Here is a 24,838-nt window from a genome sequence, read left to right as displayed (position 1 = left end):
ATAAAACAATTATTATGAAGTAGCAGTTGGATTAGAACGAGTTTTACGTAATATAATTTGTAATGAAATAGTATTACGATGTAAAAAAGTATTCTGTAACAGCAATTTAATAAAATAAGTATTACGTAGTATTGGTAATAATAAAACAATTATTATGAAGTAGTAGTTGAATTAGAATAAGTTTTACGTAATTGTAATAAAAAGTATTACGATGTAGAAAAAAGTATTACGTGATAATGTTTTAATATAATAAGGATTATGAAGTAATACTTACAATTAAACAATTATTATAAAGTTTGATTAGAATGAGTTTTATGTAGATAGTATTAATTGTAACAGAAAAAGTATTACGATGTAGAAATTTTAATTTAAAAAGTATTACGTTTGTAGTAGTTGCAGTAAAACAAATATTTGTTAGCATTTCTGGTAATAAAACACATTTTACGTATAAATTTGAATAAAAATAATAATAATAAGAAAAATGAAATTAGTAAAATTATTATTACGTAGCATAAGTTGTAATAAAAAAATATTACGTTGTAGTAGTTGGTATATATAATAATTAGTATTACGTAGTGGTACTTGTAATAAAATAAGTATTTAGTAGCAATGCTGGTACTACAAATAATTTGTCTAAATTGAAATAAAATAACATATTACGGTGTAATATTATAATTATATAAGTATATATACATTATAAAGTATTACGTAAAAGTGTCTGAATAAAACTAGTTTCACATAATAGAAGTTGTAATAAAACAATAATTATGATATACTACTTAGATTAGAACAAATTTCATGTAAACATTTTATTAAAAATTTTATTATAATTTATATTACGTAATACTAATTTTACTAATTTCATTTTTCTTATTACTATTAGTATTCAAATTTATACGTAAAAAATATAAAAAAAAGTATACACTAGAAATGCTAATAAATTTTTTGTAATTACAGTCGAACCTGGATAAGCGAGAACTGGATAAGCGAGAAACCTCTATAAGCGAGAGAAATTTCTCGGTCCCTTCATTTTTACATGTAAAAACCTCTATAAGTGAGATTCTGTAAGCGAGAGTCATTGCTCGTCCGGACCTCTATAAGTGAGAGAAGTCGCTCTCGGACCTCTATAAGCGAGAGAGACTTGTCTGTATATATTCCTAAAATTTTATCAAAATGTCTTTTGTTTTTGTCTCTAATAGCATTTGCTTACTTTTCTAAAATGAAAATAAAGATAATTAGCCATTACCGTAGATATACACCCAGTGTATACAATGCAAACAATTTTCTTTTCAGTTAATAAACGAATTTTGAATAGTTAACTTGGCAGTGAGAGTCTCTTGTGAATTAATAATGCCCAAACGAAAAATTAACGTGATTTCTCTGAGTGATAAACTTAAAATAATAAATGAATTCGAGCGCGGAAAATCACGAAAAGAAATAGCGAGTGAGTTTAATTTGCCGGAGTCTACTTTTTATAAAATCTTAAAAGAAAAAGATTCAATAAAGAGTCGATGTGCTGAAGGACATGGAAACATTAAGAGAAACCGAAAAATTGAATTTTCTGACGTTGAAAATTGTCTGTTAGAATGGATAAAAGAAATCCGCGACAAAAATATTCCCATGGATGGCCCGTTATTAAAAGAAAAAGCCAGAGATTTTGCGACAAAAATAGGAATACAAGACTTCTCAGCTAGTAACGGCTGGTTTGAGGGTTTTAAAAGACGGCATGATATAGTTTTTAAGACATTATCTGGAGAAAGCAAATCTGTGGATGTACGTGTATGCAATCAGTGGACTAAAGATCTACCGAATCTTTTAACAGAATATGACCCAGAGGACATTTATAATGCAGACGAGACTGGTTTGTTTTTTAAGTGTTTACCAAACAAAACATTTGCCTTTCAAGGAGAAAAGTGCCACGGAGGAAAACAAAGTAAGGAACGTATTACTATTCTTCAATGTGCAAATATGACTGGTACAAATAAATTGCCTTTACTCGTCATTGGAAAATCAAAACGACCTCGATGTTTTAAAGGTTTGTTTTTTATATGTTCTTGTGTATTATATTTCCTATTTTAATTGAAAAGTAACAAAAAAATTAATTTTTTATTAAAATTATAAAAATTTTTTTGTTTGAAATTTCTTTTAGTTATAAAACTACGGTTCGCAAGATTTTGCAAGTTTTTAGCCTTTTGCTGACTTAAACTGAGTCTTTTAAAACGATAAAATTGAAACTCGTCTTAAACCTTATTTTTAACTATTTTACCTGTCAAAAAATGATGAGAGTAATTTTTACTTTTAAGTCCAGTCAAGTCTTTTATTATCTTAAAATTCAATACATAATTTTTACTTGCAGGTGTAAAAACCCTACCTGTAGATTATGAAAGCAACTCAAAAGCTTGGATGACAAGAGGAATATTTAAAGGGTGGCTACAGAAAATTGATAAAAATATGAAGACCAAAAAAAAAAAAATTGTTATTTTTATGGACAATTGCACTGCACATACAGATTTACCAACTCTCGCAAATGTGAATGTTATTTTTTTACCTGCCAATACTACCAGCCACTTTTGCTGACTTAAACTGAGTCTTTTAAAACGATAAAATTGAAACTCGTCTTAAACCTTATTTTTAACTATTTTACCTGTCAAAAAATGATGAGAGTAATTTTTACTTTTAAGTCCAGTCAAGTCTTTTATTATCTTAAAATTCAATACATAATTTTTACTTGCAGGTGTAAAAACCCTACCTGTAGATTATGAAAGCAACTCAAAAGCTTGGATGACAAGAGGAATATTTAAAGGGTGGCTACAGAAAATTGATAAAAATATGAAGACCAAAAAAAAAAAAATTGTTATTTTTATGGACAATTGCACTGCACATACAGATTTACCAACTCTCGCAAATGTGAATGTTATTTTTTTACCTGCCAATACTACCAGCCACTTGCAACCATTAGATCAAGGAGTAATTCATGCTTTTAAGAGACATTATCGCAAAGAAGTGGTGAAGCATGTTTTGACATGTTTAGAAAAAAATATGAAGCCTGAAATAAACGTACTTCTGGCTATAAAGTTCGCTAGCAAAGCATGGTACTCAATAAGCGACGTCACCATCAAGAATTGCTTTAAAAAAGCTGGATTTTGCACTGACGTGGGAAACCAGACAGAAGAAGATGATGTTGAAGTCCCTAGTATCGAGGATTGGAATACACTCTTGCCTTGTGAACATAACATTGAAAATCCAACTTTCGAAGATTTTGTTAGAGTAGATGACAATGTGACAGTTACAGGAGAACTCACGGATAACGACATAATAGCCAATTTAACCACGGCCAAAAATGATGATGATGACGATGATGATGATGATGATAATGAAGATGATAATGAAGAAAACAAAAATTTGACTAAAAGAGAAGAACTTTTTCCAAATAAACAAGAAACTTTAAAAGCTTTAGAGACTGTTCATCGTTTCTTGGAATTTTCTAAAAATGTTGATAAGTCTGTTTTCAATAAAATTTATGCTCTAGAGAAAGAAGTTGACAATATTAGAATAAAAAAACAAACGAAAATGACTGACTTTTTTAAGCATTTTAAATAAATGATAATGATAATGTGAACTAAAAGAAAATAACTAATAAATTATATAATTATGTACAATAAAATATTAATTTGAATAACATTTTTTCATAAACCTCTGTAAGTGAGAAAAATTTGCTTTTAGACCTCTGTAAGTGAAAACTGGGTAAGTGAGAAACCTCTATAAGCGAGAGAAAGTTGTCGGTCCCTTGAACTCTCGCTTATCCAGGTTTGACTGTATTAAAAAAACAGGATTACGTTGCAGAAATGGCATCAAAAAAGTATTACGTAGTAACTGGATCATAATGCTGTATTACGTAGATGTGTTTTAAAGGAAAAAGTATTACGTAGTAAAAATTTTAATAGAAAAATTATTACGTAGTAGTAATTCCGGTCCTAATGAAAATTACGTAATAGTGTCTTAATAAAAATAGTATTACGTATTTGTAATTAAATTAATTAATTATAATAAAATTACGTAGTTGTAATGAAACATCTATTATGAATTAGTAGCTAAATTAAAACGAGTTTTACGTAATATAAATTACAATAAAAAAGTATTACCAAAAGGGTATTTCTAAACATTCAAAAAATACTTCTTCTAAAATGTAATTCACGTAATAAAACGTAATAGAATAACAAATAAAAAATAATATTTACAATCTTATAAACATTTGACTATACTCTCTAAATCTGAATATGTGAAATTTCACTTATTGTACGTTATAAGTCGTCCTCTCGATCAATAAGTGCATATACACTTATAAATAAGTGAATTTTTCACTTATTCTGAGTGAAATTTCACTTATTATAAGTGTATATGCACTTATTGATCGAGAAGACGACTTATAACGTACAAATATGTGAATTTTCACATATTCAGATTTAGAGAGTATTGAATATTTGCATTACTGAAAAATTTCTCCCCGTCAATTAAAACAGAGAATTTTCCAGAGACAAAAGTTTTTTTTTTAAAAAAAAGAAAGCACAATATAATTTGTTAAAACTTATTTATTTAATTTTCACTGTTAATTAACAAAAAAAACGATAATATTGTTACAATATACAATGATCAACAGCAATGTTAGAATATTACACATGATGTATTTTTCTTTTAGTTTCTGTACAATTAAATCGAAACAGAGAATTATTTTTACATTTATAGATATATATATAATAATAGATAAATTACTTCTTAGTTTAGGAAAATTTTATTGAAGTTATTTTTGAAATTATGTTTAACAATTGTAGTTCTTTTGAAATTCAAAAGAAATAAAAACATTTCTCAATATATGTGATGCGAGTGTAAAAATAGAGTAACATTTAGACAGACAGTCAAATTAAAAACTTAGTTTAATTTAAATCTATTTTACTTTTTTAAAAAGAAAAATTATAATTTTTAATTTTTGAGATTGAAAATCGTTTGCTTTTAAATTTTCTCATTGACACTTGATTTTTAATAGTAATTTTTTTTTTTGATTCGAAAATATAAAACACAAAAAAATTCCAAATACTGATTAATTACAAAAAATTTATTAGTTATTCAGAAGATTAGATTTTTTAGTTAAAAAGTCAACTTTGTTGTTGAAAAGAAATTAACGTTTCTTGAAAAAAATAACTTTTTTTAATAAATCAAATAGAGAAAGTGTTAGAAAGAAAAATAAAAATCAAAAAAATAGAAAAAGAAATAAATAAAAAAATATACAAATATTTTTTGTTAAGATTACTTTTGTCAGGAAGAAACTACTTTTTGATTTGATTGTTTGTCTGGTATTTTTAATTCGTTAAGCTATCCACACAATAAAACTATTATTGCAGAAATATTTCTAACTAATGATGAACAAAACCATATTTAAAAAAAAATTACCTTTTTCTTTTTATCTCCACAATAAACAATAGAAAAAAATTCCATGCCTTTGATAAATATTATTAATATTAAAAATTAATTTTCATTAAATCGTGTTACTTTCAAAATATTGTTTTCAATTCAATACACTAACAGATTGTAAATATTGTAATAAATCTTAAATTAATATTTAGGCACTGACAATAATGTATATTTCTGTCTTTGGATAAAGAACCATTTTTCCTTTTTTTTTGGCTCTGAGCTTTAGGTGTAATTTTTTCCGTTTAGTAACTTAACATATAATTAATTATAATGACATAATGTAGTTTATTGATCAACCACTTTTTTTATCATCGACGATTAAACTTTCTTTTATAATTTCACATTTAAGACATAAGTATTTAATTGTTTAAATAACGAAAAAAAGATTTAACAACGAAAAATGATGATTAAAAAGTATAAACAACGAAAATATTGATATAAAATAATAAGTGGAATGGAGAAAAAATAAACAAGAATGAAAGAAAAGTAAAAATTAATAATAAAAAAATATGGAGAAGTAAGAATAAAATTAAAATTGCGATAAAATGATAATATACAATGAAAGATTGTTATTCTACGCAATTATTGAGAGATATGTATACATATAGGGAAAAAAATTCCATCGCAATTTTTTTTTTTTGACTAAAAATTAAAAATAATTTGTTAGTTAATCACTACAGTAATTGTGAATATATAATTAATTTAATAGTAATAGTTATATACACTGTACAAATTATTTTTTTTAATATACACTCTCCTCTTTTCCTTTTCTTCTATTATCAAATCCTTTGTAATGGAAATAAATAAACAAAATTTAACCCTACCTAAATTTACTGAAAATCTGTTTTTTTTTTAATATTATTATTCAATTTTTAGAAATTTTTTTCTTCGTATAAATATTTGAGAAATCTTGAAAATATAACCGATACTAGAGTTGGTTATAATTTTGCGAAAAATGGAAAAACTATCTAAAAATGTAAATTATGACATGAGATGAAAAAATTTAAAATCTTTTTTCACAAGCAGTCATAATTTTTAAGCACATTACAAATTTTCATTATTTCAATAAGACGCGAATTTTACAAATTTATTGTATTATCGACTTTTAGTATACAAACAACGATATATTTTATATTCCTAGCAATAAAAAGTAAGACTAGGATCATCGCTAATTACACCAAATTCGCAGTATATTATATCAACAGCAAAAATATTCGTGCAAACATTTTTTTTTCACTTAAAAAAAAAAAGAAAAAAAAAACTACCAGCGGAAAAAATATTTTGCACTCTTTCACTTGTTTTCGACAAGAAAAAAACAAGTAGACAAAAATCACAATTTATTGCTTTTATAATAAAAAAAAAAAAAAGAAAAATTAGAACAAAATTTATTCAACGACTCGGACATTTTCTTGATTCGAGAAAAAGTGACCGAATATGGAAACGGTGAAAACTGCAGTTAGTGCATATAGAGCGAGTGTGGTTGTTACGGTGAATAATTGGGAATAATGAAAATGCGAATACCAAGCGAGACCCAGTACGAGTGTTAAAATGCTGCATAAAAGTCTACTTAGATCCCATTCGTCTTGCAATGAACTGAGACCCGTTGCATCAGGAATGTCCTGAAATGTTTGTGGATTGAAGTAAATTGATGATGAATTGTCCAATGTTGATGATGATGTTATTGAAGCTGGTCGAGGCTGATGAACGAGACAGTGAACGACACAATTGTTGAAGAGACCACAACGCTCCAATGTTTTACTGTCGGGCTGAAGAACTTGTCCATTGAATACGAGACGTACGAGTTTTTGTGATTCCAATTCGTCTTGAAAGTGTCGCCTGAATGAAATAAATTGAAATATTTTAGAAATTTTAATTGGGAATTAATTAATTAATTAAATTAGTCAATTAAGAATAATAATTAGAAGTTAGAAACTAGAACATAGAATTTAGAACATAGAATTTAGAACCTACAATTTAGAATCTAGAATTCGGAATCTAGAATTTAGAATCTAGAATTTCTTAGAATTTAATGCATTTTTAACAAAAAAAACTAGTTTTGTCTGACTAAAAATCGCTTGTACTACTGATTTAATTGATTTAAGAACAAATAGACTTGTTGTAAAGAATTAACAGTTGTAGTCTGACTTTTACTATTGTTATTGACTTTTACTACTTGGTGCTTATTACAAGGATTGGAATTTTAGTCTGACTATTACAGACAGTTACTACTGAAATACTGAAACGAGAATTTATACCAGTATTACTACTAGAAAAAGAGAAGCATTTTTTGTATTATTATTTTAGTAGTAACTGCCTGTAAGAGTCAGACAAAAATTATGATCCCCGTGATATAAGAAATAAGTAGTAACAGTCAATTACAGGCAGACCGCCAATGTCACATTTGTATAATTTTAGTTTCAGTAGTACAAGTCAATTATGGTCTGAATTTTCATATCCCTTTCAAAATATAACTTGTACTACTAGAATTTTTTATAATTTTTTTCAATTTGCATTGTTAACGCTAACGAGCATTGTCTGACTAAAAACCATTGAATTTAGAATTTAGAACCTAGAATTTAGAATTTAGAATCTTGAATCTTGAATCTTGAATTTAGAATTTTTTATAATTTATAATTTATTCCATTTTAAACGAAAACTAACTTCGTCTGACTAAAAATTGTTTGTACTACTGATACGATTGTTTTTAATTGATAAAGAAACAATTAGGTTTGTTGTAACAAAGTAAAACGTGAAGTGTTAAAATAACACCAGAATGGATTAAAATAATCTGCAACAGTTTAATCCCTCTAGGATTAAATTAACACCAGAAAGGATTAAAATAATCTATTTTGGTGTTATTTTTAACAATGAATGAAATTTTACTTTAAATAAAACACAAAAGTCAACGATTTGTAAAATTTCAACGAATTTAGCTTCTCCAGGGAGAATAGTAAGTTAGTAAGTTAGTTACTAACTTACAATTAGTTACTAACTTAGTAACATAGTTACTAAATTTAATTGTGTTCAAAACTTTAAAAAAATTCTCGTCAAAATTTCAATTCTCTCTATAAATAATAAAATTCTTCTCTGATATTCAATTATTTTACAAAATTTTAATCAAATTCTAGTCAAAATTTCAATTATTTTCAAAAGTTTTCTAAAATTCAATGATTTTCAATAACTACTATTTCAACAAAATTTTCCAAAAGAATTCCATTGTTAAAAAAAGTTAATAAAATAAAATAAAATAAAAATGCGTAGAATAAAATTCTACGCAAACATTCAATTATTTTCATAAATAATAAAAATTTTTACAGGAATTCAATTATTTACAAATTTTTTTATACAATTAATCTGCAATAATTCAATTATTTTCATAAATAATAACATTTTTACAGGAATTCAATTATTTTTATAAATAATGAAATTCTTTTATGAATTCAATTATTTTCATAAATAATAAAAATTTTTACAGGAATTCAATTATTTACAAATTTTTTTATACAATTAATTTGCAATAATTCAATTATTTTCATAAATAATAACATTTTTACAGAAATTCAATTATTTTTATAAATAATAAAATTCTTTTATAAATTCAATTACACTGCAAGCCCGATCAGCGGTCAGCTCCGGGGGTGCTTGACCGCTGATCGGGCGTAAACATATAGGACCGTACGAACTGTTTTTTGATGGGTTACCATTACTTGACTACTGAATTTTTTTTTAAGGGGCCAGAGCGTCTTTAATGTATACGCTACTGCCACAACTTTTCGACTCCCTCATGGCCCCTCGCCCGCCCTATCTACAAACGACGTAAACAAGTGACCACTGATCGGGTGACCGCTGATCGGGCTTGCAGTGTATTTTCATAAATAATAAAACTCATTGCAGAATTTCAATTATTTTTAATGCAATTTTAATCGAATTCCTCGAAAAATGTAATTATTCTTAAAAATTTTATTAAAATTCGTCCAAAGAATTTAATGACTTAAAAAATTTGTTGATAACATTTTTTATGAGAATTTAATTTCAAGAAACATGAAATTAATAAATTACTAATTTTTGTATTCAAATAATTGAATTCTCGTAGAATTTTCTAATAAAAATGGTTTTAAAAATGAATTTCAGTTAAAATTTTAATTTTAATTAAATATTGAAAGCATTATAACGTGGATTTTTAGAAATAATTAAATTTTGAAAAAGTTTCAAATTAAAATCATTGAAATTCTTAATTTTTCACATTTTTGACAAACAATTCTGTAGAATTAATTCTTTTTAAAAGTTTAATAGGATTTTTATTGAAATTATTTCAAGTTTTTATTTTTCAATATATATTTTATTGCAGAATTTTCAAATAATTGAAATTATGTAAAATTGAATTGTAAAGGAATGAATTTGAAAATTCTTAAAGAACTTTTTTAAAAATTATTAAAATTAATGGATTTATTGAAGAATTTTAGTTGAAAACACTAGAAAAAATTTAATTTTAGAGAAGTTAGTAATTATTGCAGAAATTCAATTATTTTCAAGAGTAATAAAATTCTTCTTACACTCAGAAAAAAATTTGTTCGAAACAACCAAATTTTGGTTGAATCAACCAAATAATTGTTTTGCTATACAGTCAACCAAACGTTTGTTTGATTCAAATAAATAGTTTTAATAAACGTATTTGGTTCATTTAAATAAATATTTTTGTTTACTTAATTTTGCTATTTATTTTTCTCTAATAATATTTGAATTTCTCAATTTAATATTTTCTAGTACATACACTGTAAAAAATTTAGGGAGTTAACAGACTCGGGAGTTGGGAGTTAAATTTTTCGAGTTAAAAATCAACTCCAAAAGAGAGTTAATTTCTAACTCCCTTCATTCAACACCCGCGCGAGTTATTTTTTCCATGGGGAGTTAGCATTTGGGTGTTAAATTTTAACTCTCTTTATTTAACTCCCCTGGCATTAACTCTCCAATGGGTGCGACTTTTATAGAATCCCCTGGGGAGTTAAAATTTAACTCCCTTTTTTTACAGTGTATTATTGGTTAATTTATAATTTATTATATAATTATTGATATTTTAAAATTATACACATAATAAATTATAAATTAACCAATAATATGTATACTAGAAAATATTAAATTAGGAAACTTAAACATTATTAGAGGAAAATAAATAACAATTAAGTAAAATATTATATATGTATTTCTTCATACACTGTAAAAAAAGGAAGTTAAATTTTAACTCCCCCGGGGGGTCTATAAAAGTCGCACCCATTGGGGAGTTAATGCCAGGGGAGTTAAATAAAGAGAGTTAAAATTTCACACCCAAATGCTAACTCCCCAAGGAAAAAATAACTCGCGCGGGTGTTGAATGAAGGGAGTTAGAAATTAACTCTCTTTTGGAGTTGATTTTTAACTCGAAAAATTTAACTCCCAACTCCCGAGTCCGTTAACTCCCTAAATTTTTTACAGTGTATAAACAAAATTTCTTAATTATAAAAAAACATTTGAAATATTACGTAAAACATATTATATGATTTTTATACGTGCACTCAGAAAAAAGTTTATTCGAAACAACCAACTGAAAACTTCACAAAACCTTTTTGTAAATATTCTTCTCACTATGGTACAAATTAAATATACAGTAAGTCTAAAATAAACACAATGTATTTATTTAACCGACACTTATAATTTTTTTTCTTTGATTTACCGATTTAAGTAATAAATTTGACGCGAACGCGGATTGTAGACAAGTGAGATCGCCATTTTTAAATTCACACATGTATTTTTTGAGACAAGCAAATATTTTTGTTTCACTCAAATAAAATGATTTGGTTGAATCAAACAAATTTGTGTGTTGTGTCGAACAAATTTTATTTAACTAAACAATATTCTCTATTCAAAACACAAATTTTGTTAAAATGAAACAAACAACTTCAAATAAAAAATTTTTTTCCAATAACCAAACAAATTTTACGTATTTATTAAAATAAACCAAATTTTTATTTAAATCAACAAAATTGTTTTATCGTGACAAATAAAATAGGTTAATTAAACAGTTTGGTTAAGTGAAATAAATTTTTTCTCTGAGTGTAAGGATTTAATTATTTTTACTAATAATAAAACTCATCGCAGCGTTTCAATTATTTTTCATACAATTATAATTGAATTCCTTGAAAAAAGTAATTATGTTGATGCAAGTTTTAATCAAATTCGACAAAAGAATTCAATTATTTAAAAATTTGTTAATAAAATTCTTTATGAGAATTGCATTTTGAGAAACATTCAATTATTCAGTAAATTATTTACTTTTGCATTTAAATAATTAAATTCTTGTAGATTTTTCTAATAAAAAGTGATTTTTATTTCATAAAAATGAATTTCAGTTAAAATTTTAGATTATAATTGAATATTAAAAGCAATATAGCGTGAATTTTTAGAAATAATTGAATTTTGAAATTAATTTTTTTGAAAAAGTTTAATTGAATTTTGTTTTATATTATTTAAAGTTTTTATTTCCTAATATCCCAATGGGAAATGCCAGTGTAGTGCCGATGTTCACCACTGGCTTAGTACTCAGACGATTGTTCGGCGTAGTCTAGCCGAGCCTCGACAATTAGTGCTGGCGCAGTACAGAATTCTTGTTTCGCCAAAGCTTGGACAAGCCACGGCGGCAAGTGCTGGCTGAGTATAGAAAAATTGATCACAACGCTCTTTGCCAACATTGCTTTTTTGACATAAACTTGAAAAAAATTATAAAAAAAGTTTATGAATGTTTATAAATATAAATTTATTGAAAAAAATTAATATTTTACTTTTCAGTTGTTCATTTTTTATTCTTATTAAATTTAATAATAACAATTTAACACAATTGTTTAATTTTGTAAATATTAAATTATTTAAACAAATTAAAATTATAAACAAAATTTAAACTTTAATCTCAATAATAATTTGGTTCCTATTAAAATACTATTATACTTCTTACTATGAATAAAGTAATTTAATTTAATTATTAAAAATTTAGTTTAACTTATTTTACTTCAATTTATTATTTCTAACGTATCTCTATTTTTTTTCATCTTTGACTCAATAATTGTATGTCTGAATGATACTGAGATATTAATACTTTTCTGTACACATGTGTCGTTAGCATAGTGGTTAGAGCGTTAGTCTGTTAGTCCGTAGGTCGTAGGTTCGATTCCCCTCGTCAGCAATTTTGTTTATTTTCATAGGTTTGCGATATTTCTAGATTCCAATCGTTTGGTACTAAAATATGAAAATCTAATGCACACTTACTGTAATTGTTTATTATTTAATTTTTAAACGTTATAAACAATTTTTTTCTACTTCATTTACTATATCCATTGTTAGTCTCCATCTTTAATACAATTTCTTTAAGAAGAGAAATATTTTATGAATAATAACTATTTATTAATATTATTTACCATTTTGTTGTTAAATTATTTATAATTATGAATTTACGACTAATTAATAACAATACGGCATTTATTGCGGCAATATTCTCAGCCAGCACTGGTCCAGTGCTGCGCCAGCGCTGTCTGGCAGCACTGACAGACAGTACTTCGGCAGCGCCAGACGGCGTTATCATCCTAGTGCCATGCCAGTGCTGGCTCTCAGCCTTGCCGCCAGTGCTGCTAGTGCTGGCGCAGTACTACGCCAGTTGTAAATTTCCCATTGGGTATGCATTTAATTAAAGAATTTAGGAATAATTGAAATTTCGTTAAATTGAATGTTGTAAACAAATGGATTTGAAAATTGCCAAAGAACTTTTTCGAAAACTATTAAAAATAATAGTTATAAAGTAAAATGTAGTTAAAAATTTTTGAAAATAATAATTGAATTGAAATAATGAAAATAATTTTGAAGAAGTATAATATTTTTATATTATAAAATAATGATTTTATTACTTGGTCATCTTTAGTTATTATAAAATATGAAGAAATCGATCTTCGACTCGGAGTGATTTCAGTTGAAACTGTCTGTACTAGTCAGACTGAAAATTCTTATCCTTGTGATTAGTACCAAGCAGTAAAAGTCAATAACTAAAGTTAAAGTCAAACTACTACTATTAATTCTTTTTATTATTAACAATTTTTAGCAATTCTATTAGTTCTTTATCAATTAAAAATAATCGTATCAGTAGAACAAACAATTTTTAGTCAGACAAAGATAATTTTCCTTAAAAATTCAATAAATTCTAAGAAATTCTAAATTCTTTTGAGATTAGTTAGATTTTTGTTTTTATATTTAAAAAATTCATGAAATTTCCAACAAATTTCATGTATTATATTATTTTCTATTTTCTGGTTTTGAGGGAGAAAAGTACACTGTTTTGAAAAACATTCAATTTCAGTAATTTAATAACTTTCGTTATTTTCTTCGAATCTTAAAATAACGAAATACGTATTTATTTTTTTTCCATACAGAAACAAAAAATAATAATTATTCTAACCAAATTTAGAATTTCTAAGAATTTAATTCATTTTTGCTTCCTCGTGAGGAAGCTTTGTAGTCGTTTAATTTACAAAATTTTTAAAAATCCTTTTAACAAATTTTCTTCTATATGGGACTATGTTATATAAGACCCTGAACAATTGTCCAGATGTATGTATGTGTGTGTATGTGTGTGTGTATGTGTGTGTGTATGTGTGTGTGTGTGTGTGGATCCCGATTTTTGTGAACAGGATAACTCGAAGAGGTTTTAACGAATTTGGCTAAAATTTACCAGGTATATTTATCATAAAAATATCTCGAAATGGATTGATAAACTTTAAAAAATTCTCAAAAAAAAATTTTTTTTTGACTTTTTTCTAAAAAATTTTTTTTTTCAAAAAAATTTTTTTAAGTTGTTTATTGAAGTTAATATATAATAAAATCTTATTCTTTGCATCAAGACGAATCGATTGGTATATAACAAGTATAAATTGTATGAGAATTTATAGAGTTAATCACAATTAAAGCTGAAAAAATCGCATTTTTATCAAAAAAATGAGTTCTTTCCGCAAAATTATGTTGCTGTGTAAGAAAATCTTACTCATTTATTTCTAAAATCTTATTCATTACACCAAGACGGATCGATTGGTATATATAAAGTATATGTTTTACTTAAATTTATAGAATTAAAACCAATTATAGACAAAAAATTTGCACTTTTAATAAAAATTCATTTTTTCTTAAAAATCATGTTGTTGTACAATAGAATGTTATTATTTATTAAAAAATAAATCAAAAATCTTATTCTTTGCATCAAGACGAATCGATTGATGTATATAAAGTATATATTCTATTGAAAATTATAGAATTAATTACAATTAAAGTTGAAAAATTCACTTTTTAACTAAAAATTTTTTTGTTTATTTAGATTCATATTACTGTATAAGAAAATTTTATTCTTTCTATTAAGACGAATGAACTTTATTTTATAAATGTTAAATTGTATTAAAAATGATTTAAAAATGAAATATATTTATCGTTAATGCTTCCTTCACGAGGAAGCAAATTTTTTTTGCTGATCGTAAAGAGGAAGCAAAATGTTCATGTAATGAACATCTGGATTTACAACTTGTTTAACAAATACTAGCTTTGTCTGACTAAAAATCGTTTGTACTACTGATACAAATGGTTTTAATTGATAAAGAACTAATAGAACCGTTGAAAGAATTAGTAGTTTGTCTTTTACTTTAGTTATTGAATTTTACTACTTGGTGCTTATCACAATGATTAAAGTTTTCAGTCTGACTGGTACAGACAGTTACTACTGAAATGAAAATTTTACCAGTTTTACTTCTGGTTCTAGAAAGATAGAGCAATCTTTTTTTAAATAAATTTTTTTGTTATGTCTGACTTATAATGATTTATACTACTTGAATTTAAGTTACAAAAATTACAAGCGTTTTATACTGTGTTACTTGATAAAATTACTAAACAATTGGAAATAAAACTTTTTGTCTGACTGTCAGTACTACTGTATTTGAATCTTCCGAGAATTCGCTAAAATTGTCTGACTAAACTGACCTTACCTACTGATAGTTCAAAATTTATTTTAAATTGTCTAACTAAATTGTTATTATATTTACTATTAGTGTTAAATAATTATAATACTACACTGGCTAAATAAATGTAATTGAATGTACTGATAATAAATTTTTAAAAAATAATAATCAATTAGACTGATTAATGCTAATTTTTACTACTTAAAGCAAAATTACAAAAATCAGACATAACATATTCTGCCTGACTTAAGAAAATTCTTACTACTTGATTTTAATTAATTTATTTTAATTATTGCTAACATTAAACAAAAGTCGAAAAATTTTATTGTAATTGTCTGACTAAACAACTTTCTACTACTGATAATTAATAAATATTATAATTATTAATAAACTAATCAATACAAATTTTAAAATAACGGTCTGACTGAAGCATAATTTTTATACTGAAAACATACAAAAATAATGATAATTTTTTCATCCAAATTCACAATTAATTTCTTATACGATCTTTTACTAAAAAAAAAGCTAAACCAAACTTTTTTGTCCCACTTTACTGGCTTTTACTACTGAAATTAAAAGTAAGATTCTATTAAAAAATTTGTCTGATTGAGACAGCATTTTACTACTAAAACTAAAAATTAATGTCTAGTATATTTTTACACTGAATCTTGAAGTGTGATTCTAGTAAAAAATATGTCTGTTGTTGACGGACTTTTACTACTGAAACTGTAAATATATGTACAATTTTGAATATTTTCTCTATTCAAACATAGAACTATTGTCTAATTAATACTACAGATTTTCAATACTAAATTTAAACTAAAGATGCTGTTAAGTAATTTGTCTGACTAAAACAGATTTTTATCACTGAAACTGAAATTATAAGAATATTGAATATTCTCTGAATCAAAAACAAATATTAGTGTCTCACTGCTACTGTATTATTACTACTAAAACTAAAATAAAGATTTTGATAAATAATTTTCATAAATAAGAAGAATATAAAAATTTTAATAAAGAATTTGTCTGACTAAAGCATTTTTTTTACCACTGAAACTGAAATCACAAGAATTTTTTACATATTTTATCTAAAACGAAAATTATTGTCGACTGAATTTTCTTATTTAAATTCAAGGTAAGATTATATTATAAAATATATCTGACCATGCCAGTCTTTTACCACTGAAAATAAAATTACAATTACTTTGAATACTCTCTTTATCTAATTAAAAAATATGTCTGACCATGGCAATCTTCTACTACTGAAACTAAAAATAACTACTAGTGGAAATAAAAAGAAGTCTCTGTTAAACAATTCGTTTGACTAAAATATTATTTTACTACTGAAACTACATTTTTCTAAACGCACCATAAATTATTTCTTTTAAGAAATTTGTCTGACTAAAACAATTATTTACTACTGAAACTAAATATTTTTAAAGACTTCATAATTTAATTCCTCTTAAACAATTTGTCTGACTAAAACAGTCTTTCACTACTAAAAGTAAATTTTTCTAATCTCTTCATTAATTATTTCTTTCAAACAATTTGTCTGGCTGATACAGTCTTTTACTACTGAAACTACATTTTACTTATGAATTTAAAATAAAGATTCAATTTAACAGTTTGCCTGACAAAAACCGTCTTTTACTACTGAAACTAAATTTTTCTAATCGCACTTGAAATTATTTCTTTTAAGAAATTTGTCTTACTAAAACAGTTATTTACTACTGAAACAAAAATTTTTCTATATCAATCAAAATCTTTATTTAAAAAATTTGTCTGACTGATACAGTATTTTACCACTGAAATTACATTTTAATTCTGAAATTAAATTTTTCTAAATCACTATCAATTTTAGACATTTTAGGAAACTAAAATAGCCTTTTACTACTGAAACAAAAATTTTCCATATCCTACAAAAACTTTTTAATTAATTTGTCTGATTAATACAGTCTTTCACTACTAAAACCTTTTTTTTACTTCTAAAATTAAAATCAGTATTCAATAAACAATTTGTCTGACTAAAACTGTCTTTTACTATTGAAATTAAATTGTCCTAAAGCCTTTATAAAATATTTCTTTTAAATAATTTGTCTGACGAAAACAATCTTTCACTACTGAAATTAATTTTTCCTAAATCATTCGTTTAAACAATTTGTCTGACTAAAACAGTCTTTTACTACTGAAACAACATATTTCTATATCCTTCAAAAACTTGTTCATTTAAAAAATTTGTCTGACTGATTCAGTCTTTTACTACTGAAATTAAATTTTAATTCTGAAATTAAAATGAAGATTCAATTAAACAGTTTGTCTATGACCAAAATATTCCTTTCCTACTGAAGTTAATACTTTTAATACTAAATTTTCATAAACCCTTTATAAATTATTTCTTTTCAATAATTTGTCTGACTAAAACAGACTTTAATTACTGAAAAAAAGTTTAAATATTTTGATTACTTTGTGTGTCTAGTAATTTTGTTACTATCAAAGAAATTATTTGCAAAAATATTGTTTTCGTCTGACTGAAATTAAATCGTACTACTTAATCTGTACTTTCTTTTCTTATTTTCTTTACAAAAAAAATTTATTCTTTTTTAAAATATAAATTTACCTTTTAAAATCTCCAAGCAATTCCTTTAGATTTCCCGTGACCAATTTTTGATCATCATTAATAAATTTCAATTTAATACTTATTTTCGTCTCTTCACTTAATGTTGACAAATCCTCAGCAATATTTTCATCATCAATTAATTCCTGTGTTGTTTCATTCACTGTTGTTTGTGAATCAGTTGAATCCGAACTACTTAATTTCGCCTGTCTTTGAATTAATCTTGCATCATCATTATTAAACGAATCCATAGCTTCAATTAAAACTTCCTCCGAAGTTGCTGTTTCCGCTGAATTTGTACTCGCATTCGTTTCCGATGGCACTTCCGTCGCATCTGCAAAAAAAAAATTGTCATCAAATAAAAATTTTATTTATTCTTTATGCTTCTTTATAAATTACAATTTACAATTTACAATTTACAAAATTTACAATTTTTCACAAATTTTCTTTACCAGTTTCTCACATTCATTCAATTTTCCACAAATTTCAATGAAATCTGTATTTAATAATTGAAACTAACTTAAATTATTTACTTTTTTTTTTACTTAAATTATTTTCTTTCAAGTGGACTTTTTAAAGAAAATGTAAGACAGTTAATATCTGAATTAACCAGATTCTCACATTCAATCATTTTTCCACAAACTTTACTGTAATTTGTACTGAAGATAATTTAAATTGAAATAAATTTTTTAGTTTCGTTAAATTATTAAATGTTAACTAATGATATATAATAAAAAATTAGTAAATATTAATTAAGCATTAGTTTAACAATAAAAAAAATTATTCTCTCACTTTCGACAGATGTTTCTTGATCGTTGACATTTGTTGAATCACTTATTCTATTTTCATCTTCCGATGTATCTAAATTTGCCGTTTGACTCGATGAATTTACATTATTATTGGCTGATAATTCGGCGATTCGTGTACGTGTTCGATGTTGTAATATAAGTACCGTTCGTATTAATGGTTGATCACTGATATTTGTCGAGCACCATGCGAGCCAACCAATTAATAAAACACCAACAATTATGAAGAAATCGGTTACTTCTTCGCCCACGCCTTCAATTAACGTCATCTCTTTTGTTGTTACTGAAAAATTTTCACCTTTTCTTTATTATTTTTTTTTATTTTATTTTTTTTATTTTTCTTTTTTTTATTGTTTATTATTTTTTATTATTTTTATTTCTTCTTTTATTTAATTTTTTAATTTTTAATTTTTTTGTATTTTCTTTGCATATTGTATTGTATTTTTAATTATAAAATTTTCGCTGAATTATTTTTTTAATTGATTCATTTAACAATTAACACAAAAAAGAGGGAAAAAACAGAAAAATATGTTAGATATTTTAAAAAATAAAATTTGATAAAATAGAATGAAGAAATTTTCCATTATAATTATAATAATAATGAATGTGTTGAAATACAAAATTAATAGTTAAAATTTAACACATTTTTTCCCTTCTATCTCCTTGGAAAATGAATCAACATTTTTTTCTCCTCTGTCTCTTCAAAAATCTCGTTTTCCTTGATAGAACGATATACTTGACCTTTAGAAGTTTGTAGAAAAAAAATAAAACCGACCTGAATGTTTTTAAATTAATGGACAATTTTTTTAAACCGGTTTTTTTATCTTAATAGGGAAAAAAAGAAATACGAAAAATACTATATTAGCTAATGTAATCCAAAATATTTTTTTAAAAAAATAATAAGTAAAGTAATAAATAAATAAAATTAAAAAAAATTTAAAAAATAAAAAATAAAAAATATGAAAACAGAAAAATAGAAAATTGAAAATGGAAAATAGAAAATCAAAGAAAAAAAATAATAATAAATAATAAATCAAATTAAAAAAATTGAAAATAAAAAATAAGAAATTATAAATATTAGCAGAAAAATCGACGCTTGGTGGCAGCACTTCCCGTACGGTAATTCAGAAATATTTTCTAATTCATAACAAAAATTTTGAGTTCTAGCTACGAATTCCTCAAATTATAAATAAATTTCTTGTTTGCTTTGAGTTTTTTCATTTTTTTTCTTTCTTTCCGAGGAAAAAATTGACTATTTAAAAAAAATAGTGAAAAAAAATGGAAAGTCAGGAATCTTCTTTACTATCAGGACCGAGAAAATAGGGTGCAAAAACAATGGTGCCCTTGAAAGAAAATTTTACAAAAATCTTGATAAATGTGAAAAAAATCACTCTCTTTTCCTTCATTCGAGAAATAAAGAGAAATGCACATTTCAATTGTTAAGATCCATATCAATTGTGGGTTAGTGTCACGCACGTCACGCTATGTTATTTAATCCCACTTTAAGGCCGTATACAATAATTTTTTTGTATTCTTCTAACTTTTGTTTCTCGAAAATAAAATAAATTTCTATTCTATTCTTTTTTTTCTAAATAACATAAAAAATTAATTTTTTTCTAAACTATAAAATTTTTTTACTAAGTTTAAAAAAGTGTCAAACATGAAAAAAAGTATAAAATATCCCCTTAAATTTGTACCAAAAAAGGCCCTTTGTAGAAAATTGAATATTTTACAGAAAATAAATAAACTTGAGATATTAATTATTAATTTAAAGTGTTAAAAAGTTAAAAAAAATCCCACATAGCACCATAGTATGAGGTAAGGTTATGTTGAGTACTAATCGTAAGGCACATAAGGTTACACAATATTGCTGCGGTAGACCTGAGGTGAACTAAAAACTTCCGCCATGGAGGTAAGGTTACATGTTAGGGTGTGGTGAGTATATATGATAAGGCCATGGTAACCTTACACGTTAAGGTTAAGGTAACCTTACACGTTAAGGTTGATGTAACCTTACACGTTAAGGTTGAGGTAACGTTACATGTTAAGGTTGAGGTAAGGTTACATGTCAAGGTTGAGGTAAGGTAATTATTAAGTTGTAAGGTTGAGGTAAGGTTAAGGTAAGGTTGTGATAAGTTTACCAGTTATAGAAAATATTGAAAAAATAATTAATAAATAAATATTCAATTAAAAAGTTAGTTTGTTGCTCTTCTCTATTTTGGAAACCTGACATGAAGCAGAAAATTTTGAAAACAAATTTGGGGGGACTGGGATTCGAACCCGGGATCGACGCGCATAAACCTATCATTCTAACTAACTGAGCTAAGTAGAGAACTGGCAGAAGGAAAATTAATGTTGCCTTTAAGGTGAACCAAGAAGATGATTAACTCCTTAAAGGCAATATTAATTTTCCTTCTACCAGTTCTCTACTTAGCTCAGTTAGTTAGAATGATAGGTTTATGCGCGTCGATCCCGGGTTCAAATCCCAGTCCCCCCAAATTTGTTTTCAAAATTTTCTGCTTCATGTCAGGTTTCCAAAATAGAGAGGAGCAACAAACTAACTTTTTAATTGAATATTTATTTATTAATTATTTTTTCAATATTTTCCATAACTGGTAAATTTATCACAACCTTACCTTAACCTTACCTCAACCTTACAACTTAATAATTACCTTACCTCAACCTTGACATGTAACCTTACCTCAACCTTAACATGTAACGTTACCTCAACCTTAACGTGTAAGGTTACATCAACCTTAACGTGTAAGGTTACCTTAACCTTAACGTGTAAGGTTACCATGGCCTTATCATATATACTCACCACACCCTAACATGTAACCTTACCTCCATGGCGGAAGTTTTTAGTTCACCTCAGGTCTACCGCAGCAATATTGTGTAACCTTATGTGCCTTACGATTAGTACTCAACATAACCTTACCTCATACTATTGTGCTATGTGGGATGTTAAAGTGTTAAAAAAGAGATAAAAAAACAAATTGTTCTACATTGATACGAATATTGATTTTGTATAAAACTGTAAATTTTAAAGGTTAGAAAAATAAAATTTTTCTTCTAGGTCCTAAAAAAAGTTGTAGGTATATTAAAAAACGTAAAAGTAAAAATTTCTCATTTACAAGCAATTAATATAATCGTGTTATTAGTACACGTAATGCTAACATGTAATACATTATAAAATAAAATTAAAAAAAAATCCAATCAACATATGAAGGTGAAATTGAAATATTTTACGAAAATAACAAATAATTATTATTTTCCCCCCAATAACTTGTGGAATACAAAAAAAATAATACGCAAAATTTTCAATATGAAATATGGCAAATAATGTTAATAACTAGAACGTAGTTTACATTTGTTATAAATGCAAATGACACTTTCTGATATCACTTCCGTAATGAGAGTAATTATATATTATACCATAAATATCAAAAATACAATTTTTCAAAATTCCTCCAAGTTTGTTTCAAAAAACAAATTGAGAGTGAAAAATAAAAATAGTAAAAATTACGAACAAGAAAAAAATGTTCCCAATAAATAATTGTGATCTGTTTTTATGTTTATGTGTTGAAATAAAAACTTGAATGCTACTCACCAGTTGATTGGAAAAAAATTTTTTTTTAAAGTACTAAAATATTGATAGTGGTGTAGAAAAAAATTGTCTCGTTTCTTTATAAATTCCACATTTAGTCGAATGTTTAATTTTATTGCGAGGAGAATAGACGACACGAAATAAACTTGGAATATGTGGCGTGATTTTTTTTTAACAAGGTCTTTTGATAAATTTTCAGGAAATGTAGAATGTCTTCTTGCCTTTTAAGCGTTGCGCATGTGTCAACTTTCCCCGCCAATCAATTTTAACTCAGTCATTGACGTCACTGGGAGGGAAATTCAAAAGTAGTTTTTTAAAAAACTTTTTCCTTTTTTAAAGGTATTTTAAAATTAATTTTAAAATTTATATTTTTAATTTTTTAATTTTCAACTCTTCATATTTTCCAATTTTTCAATTTTCAACTATTCATATTTTTTAATTTTTCAATTTAAAAATGTTTAAATTTTTAGTTTTTAAATATTAAATTTAAAAATGTTTAAATTTAAAAATGTTTAAATTTTTATATTTTTCAATTTTTCAATTTAAAAATTCAAAATTCAAAAATTAATTTTAAAATTAAAAGAAAGCTCAACTTGGGTAATAACTGTTCATAAAATCATCTTTATTTCCTTCGTGTCCTTTCTTTTGGAGCATTTTACAATTCTTTTAAGTAGCAACAGACCTTAATGGATAAACTGACTACAATTTAGAATAGAATTTAAGAAAAACATTTTTTAAGCAATTTTTATAATCGCAATATTTACAATTGTCGAGATATTAATTGCTAAACTGAAGAAATAAGCATATTTAACAATTTTTGTTTTGTTTCTCTTACGTTTTATGTACAATGTGTCTACAAAAAGAAGAAATTCATAAAAATTTGTTTTTTTTTTCTATAAAAATATACTTAACGTAAGTTTGTCAATTAAAGACAAAGGTCAATGTTACATTTAACCCTTTCGCGTGTACTTTTGTCTTTAAATACAATTTTCTCGCTGTACAATTCTAAAATTTTCTTTTTTTTATTTTCTTCATTTTTATTTTTTTATTTTTACATCTAAATATAGAATTGAATATATTTATTTGCAATTTATTTCACAAATAGTTATAGGGAAAAAATTGCAAAAATTACATTTTCAATTTTATCAGAGCGAAAGAGTTAAGAAAATTTAAATAAATGTAAAGAAAAGAATACATTTATTGAGAAAAATAAAAATTTAGACAAAAAATGATTAAATTTTAAATTTATTTACTTATTTGAATTAAGAACGAAAAAAAAATTTAATATTAAGAATTTTTGAAATATTAACACTAGAATTTTTTTTATTTTTTTCTCAATTTAGAAGCGACCGCGAATAATTTATCTACTGAGATTTTCAAATATTCGAAGAAACAATTTTCCTTTTTTTCAAAGACAAGAGCTTGTAATAATTTATACTACAATAAATATTATTTTGCCTTCAACATTCAAATATTTGATATAGATTTTAAATCTATTTTTTCATCAGTCATTAAATTTGCTTTAAACTACAACTATCAATATAAGTACATATATATATTATTCATTTGAGATCACATTCGTATATGTCGCTTTCAATAAACTTACACAACCCATAAATAATAATAAAAATAATAAAAATAATAATAATCATAATAATAATATTAATAATAATTAAAATAATATTAATAATATTAATAATAATAAAAATAATAATAATGACAATAATAATGATAATAAGAATGATAATGATAATAATAATAATAATAATAATAATAATAATAATAAAAATAATAACGTTAAATAATTGTAATTTATAAATGTATCGTTTAATTGAAAATTAAAGAACATTTATTTACATTGGTACAAAAGAGAACAAAAATTTTGTGCTTTTTCAAAAGAATCGAAGAAAATTGATTTTTATCACAAAGAAAGTATTGAAAGATTCCAACACTAAAACGTAGAGTTTTTTCAAAATTTTAATATTTGTTGGGAATTTTCTTTTATCCTTTACTAAAAAATTTGTAACTCAAAAAAGTTGGGAATTTTCTTTTATCTTTCTTCTTAACAAAAATTTTTATCAAAGAAGAAATTAAAAAAATACCAACACTTAAATATATGTAATTTAAACATTATAAATATTTATAATATGAACTTTTATACAATTTTTGTAATTATTGTAAATCTTTTAACTTTTCTCTGAATAAAAATGCGTCTGAAAAAATAGTTCTCGAAAAATAATATAAAAACAAAAGAAATTGTTATAATAATGAAAACAAGCGCAATCGTATTTTAAATTTTTAATTCTTAATATATTTGATAATATTAGAATTTTGG

At 24.9% G+C, this 24,838-nt stretch overlaps 3 protein-coding genes across 3 annotated transcripts; 2 read left to right on the top strand and 1 right to left on the bottom strand.

Annotated features, from left to right (window-relative positions):
• The first annotated feature begins 968 nt into the window (after nucleotides 1-968).
• On the top strand, nucleotides 969-2,584 carry LOC122503161 (tigger transposable element-derived protein 4-like). Its single transcript, XM_043613607.1, has 2 exons — nucleotides 969-2,035; nucleotides 2,357-2,584. The coding sequence occupies exons 1-2, from the start codon at nucleotides 1,351-1,353 to the stop codon at nucleotides 2,575-2,577; spliced, it is 906 nt and encodes a 301-aa protein (XP_043469542.1). The 5' UTR covers nucleotides 969-1,350; the 3' UTR covers nucleotides 2,578-2,584.
• A 278-nt stretch (nucleotides 2,585-2,862) lies between these two features.
• Nucleotides 2,863-3,884, top strand: LOC122503164 (tigger transposable element-derived protein 6-like). The gene is made up of 3 exons (XM_043613609.1): nucleotides 2,863-3,462; nucleotides 3,724-3,744; nucleotides 3,831-3,884. The coding sequence occupies exons 1-3, from the start codon at nucleotides 2,863-2,865 to the stop codon at nucleotides 3,882-3,884; spliced, it is 675 nt and encodes a 224-aa protein (XP_043469544.1).
• A 1,847-nt stretch (nucleotides 3,885-5,731) lies between these two features.
• LOC122503157 (transmembrane and ubiquitin-like domain-containing protein 1) lies at nucleotides 5,732-22,723 on the bottom strand. The gene is made up of 4 exons (XM_043613603.1): nucleotides 22,507-22,723; nucleotides 18,883-19,179; nucleotides 18,094-18,424; nucleotides 5,732-7,302 (listed from the first exon to the last, which is right to left on the bottom strand). Exons 2-4 carry the CDS (start codon nucleotides 19,163-19,165, stop codon nucleotides 6,852-6,854), a joined length of 1,065 nt encoding a protein of 354 aa, XP_043469538.1. The 5' UTR covers nucleotides 19,166-19,179; nucleotides 22,507-22,723; the 3' UTR covers nucleotides 5,732-6,851.
• Nucleotides 22,724-24,838: the final 2,115 nt, after the last annotated feature.

This window comes from Leptopilina heterotoma, unplaced genomic scaffold, assembly GCF_015476425.1.
Source record: "Leptopilina heterotoma isolate Lh14 unplaced genomic scaffold, ASM1547642v1 Lhet_246, whole genome shotgun sequence".
In the NCBI taxonomy this organism is placed as follows: domain Eukaryota; kingdom Metazoa; phylum Arthropoda; class Insecta; order Hymenoptera; family Figitidae; genus Leptopilina; species Leptopilina heterotoma.
The sequence above is the reverse complement of the archived record's forward strand: the minus strand, read 5'-3'. Positions and strand labels throughout refer to the sequence as shown.

Coding starts and splice junctions, on each gene's coding strand:
- LOC122503161 (XM_043613607.1), top strand. CDS start 1,351: ATGCCCAAACGAAAAATTAACGTGATTTCTCTGAGTGATAAACTTAAA. Junction 2,036..2,356: donor ACGACCTCGATGTTTTAAAG/GTTTGTTTTTTA, acceptor TTTTACTTGCAG/GTGTAAAAACCCTACCTGTA.
- LOC122503164 (XM_043613609.1), top strand. CDS start 2,863: ATGGACAATTGCACTGCACATACAGATTTACCAACTCTCGCAAATGTG. Junction 3,463..3,723: donor CTTTAAAAGCTTTAGAGACT/GTTCATCGTTTC, acceptor ATTTGCTTTTAG/ACCTCTGTAAGTGAAAACTG. Junction 3,745..3,830: donor CCTCTGTAAGTGAAAACTGG/GTAAGTGAGAAA, acceptor TTAAAAAAACAG/GATTACGTTGCAGAAATGGC.
- LOC122503157 (XM_043613603.1), bottom strand. CDS start 19,165: ATGACGTTAATTGAAGGCGTGGGCGAAGAAGTAACCGATTTCTTCATA. Junction 18,425..18,882: donor TCAAGAAACATCTGTCGAAA/GTGAGAGAATAA, acceptor TTTTTTTTGCAG/ATGCGACGGAAGTGCCATCG. Junction 7,303..18,093: donor TTGCTTGGAGATTTTAAAAG/GTAAATTTATAT, acceptor TATTTCATTCAG/GCGACACTTTCAAGACGAAT.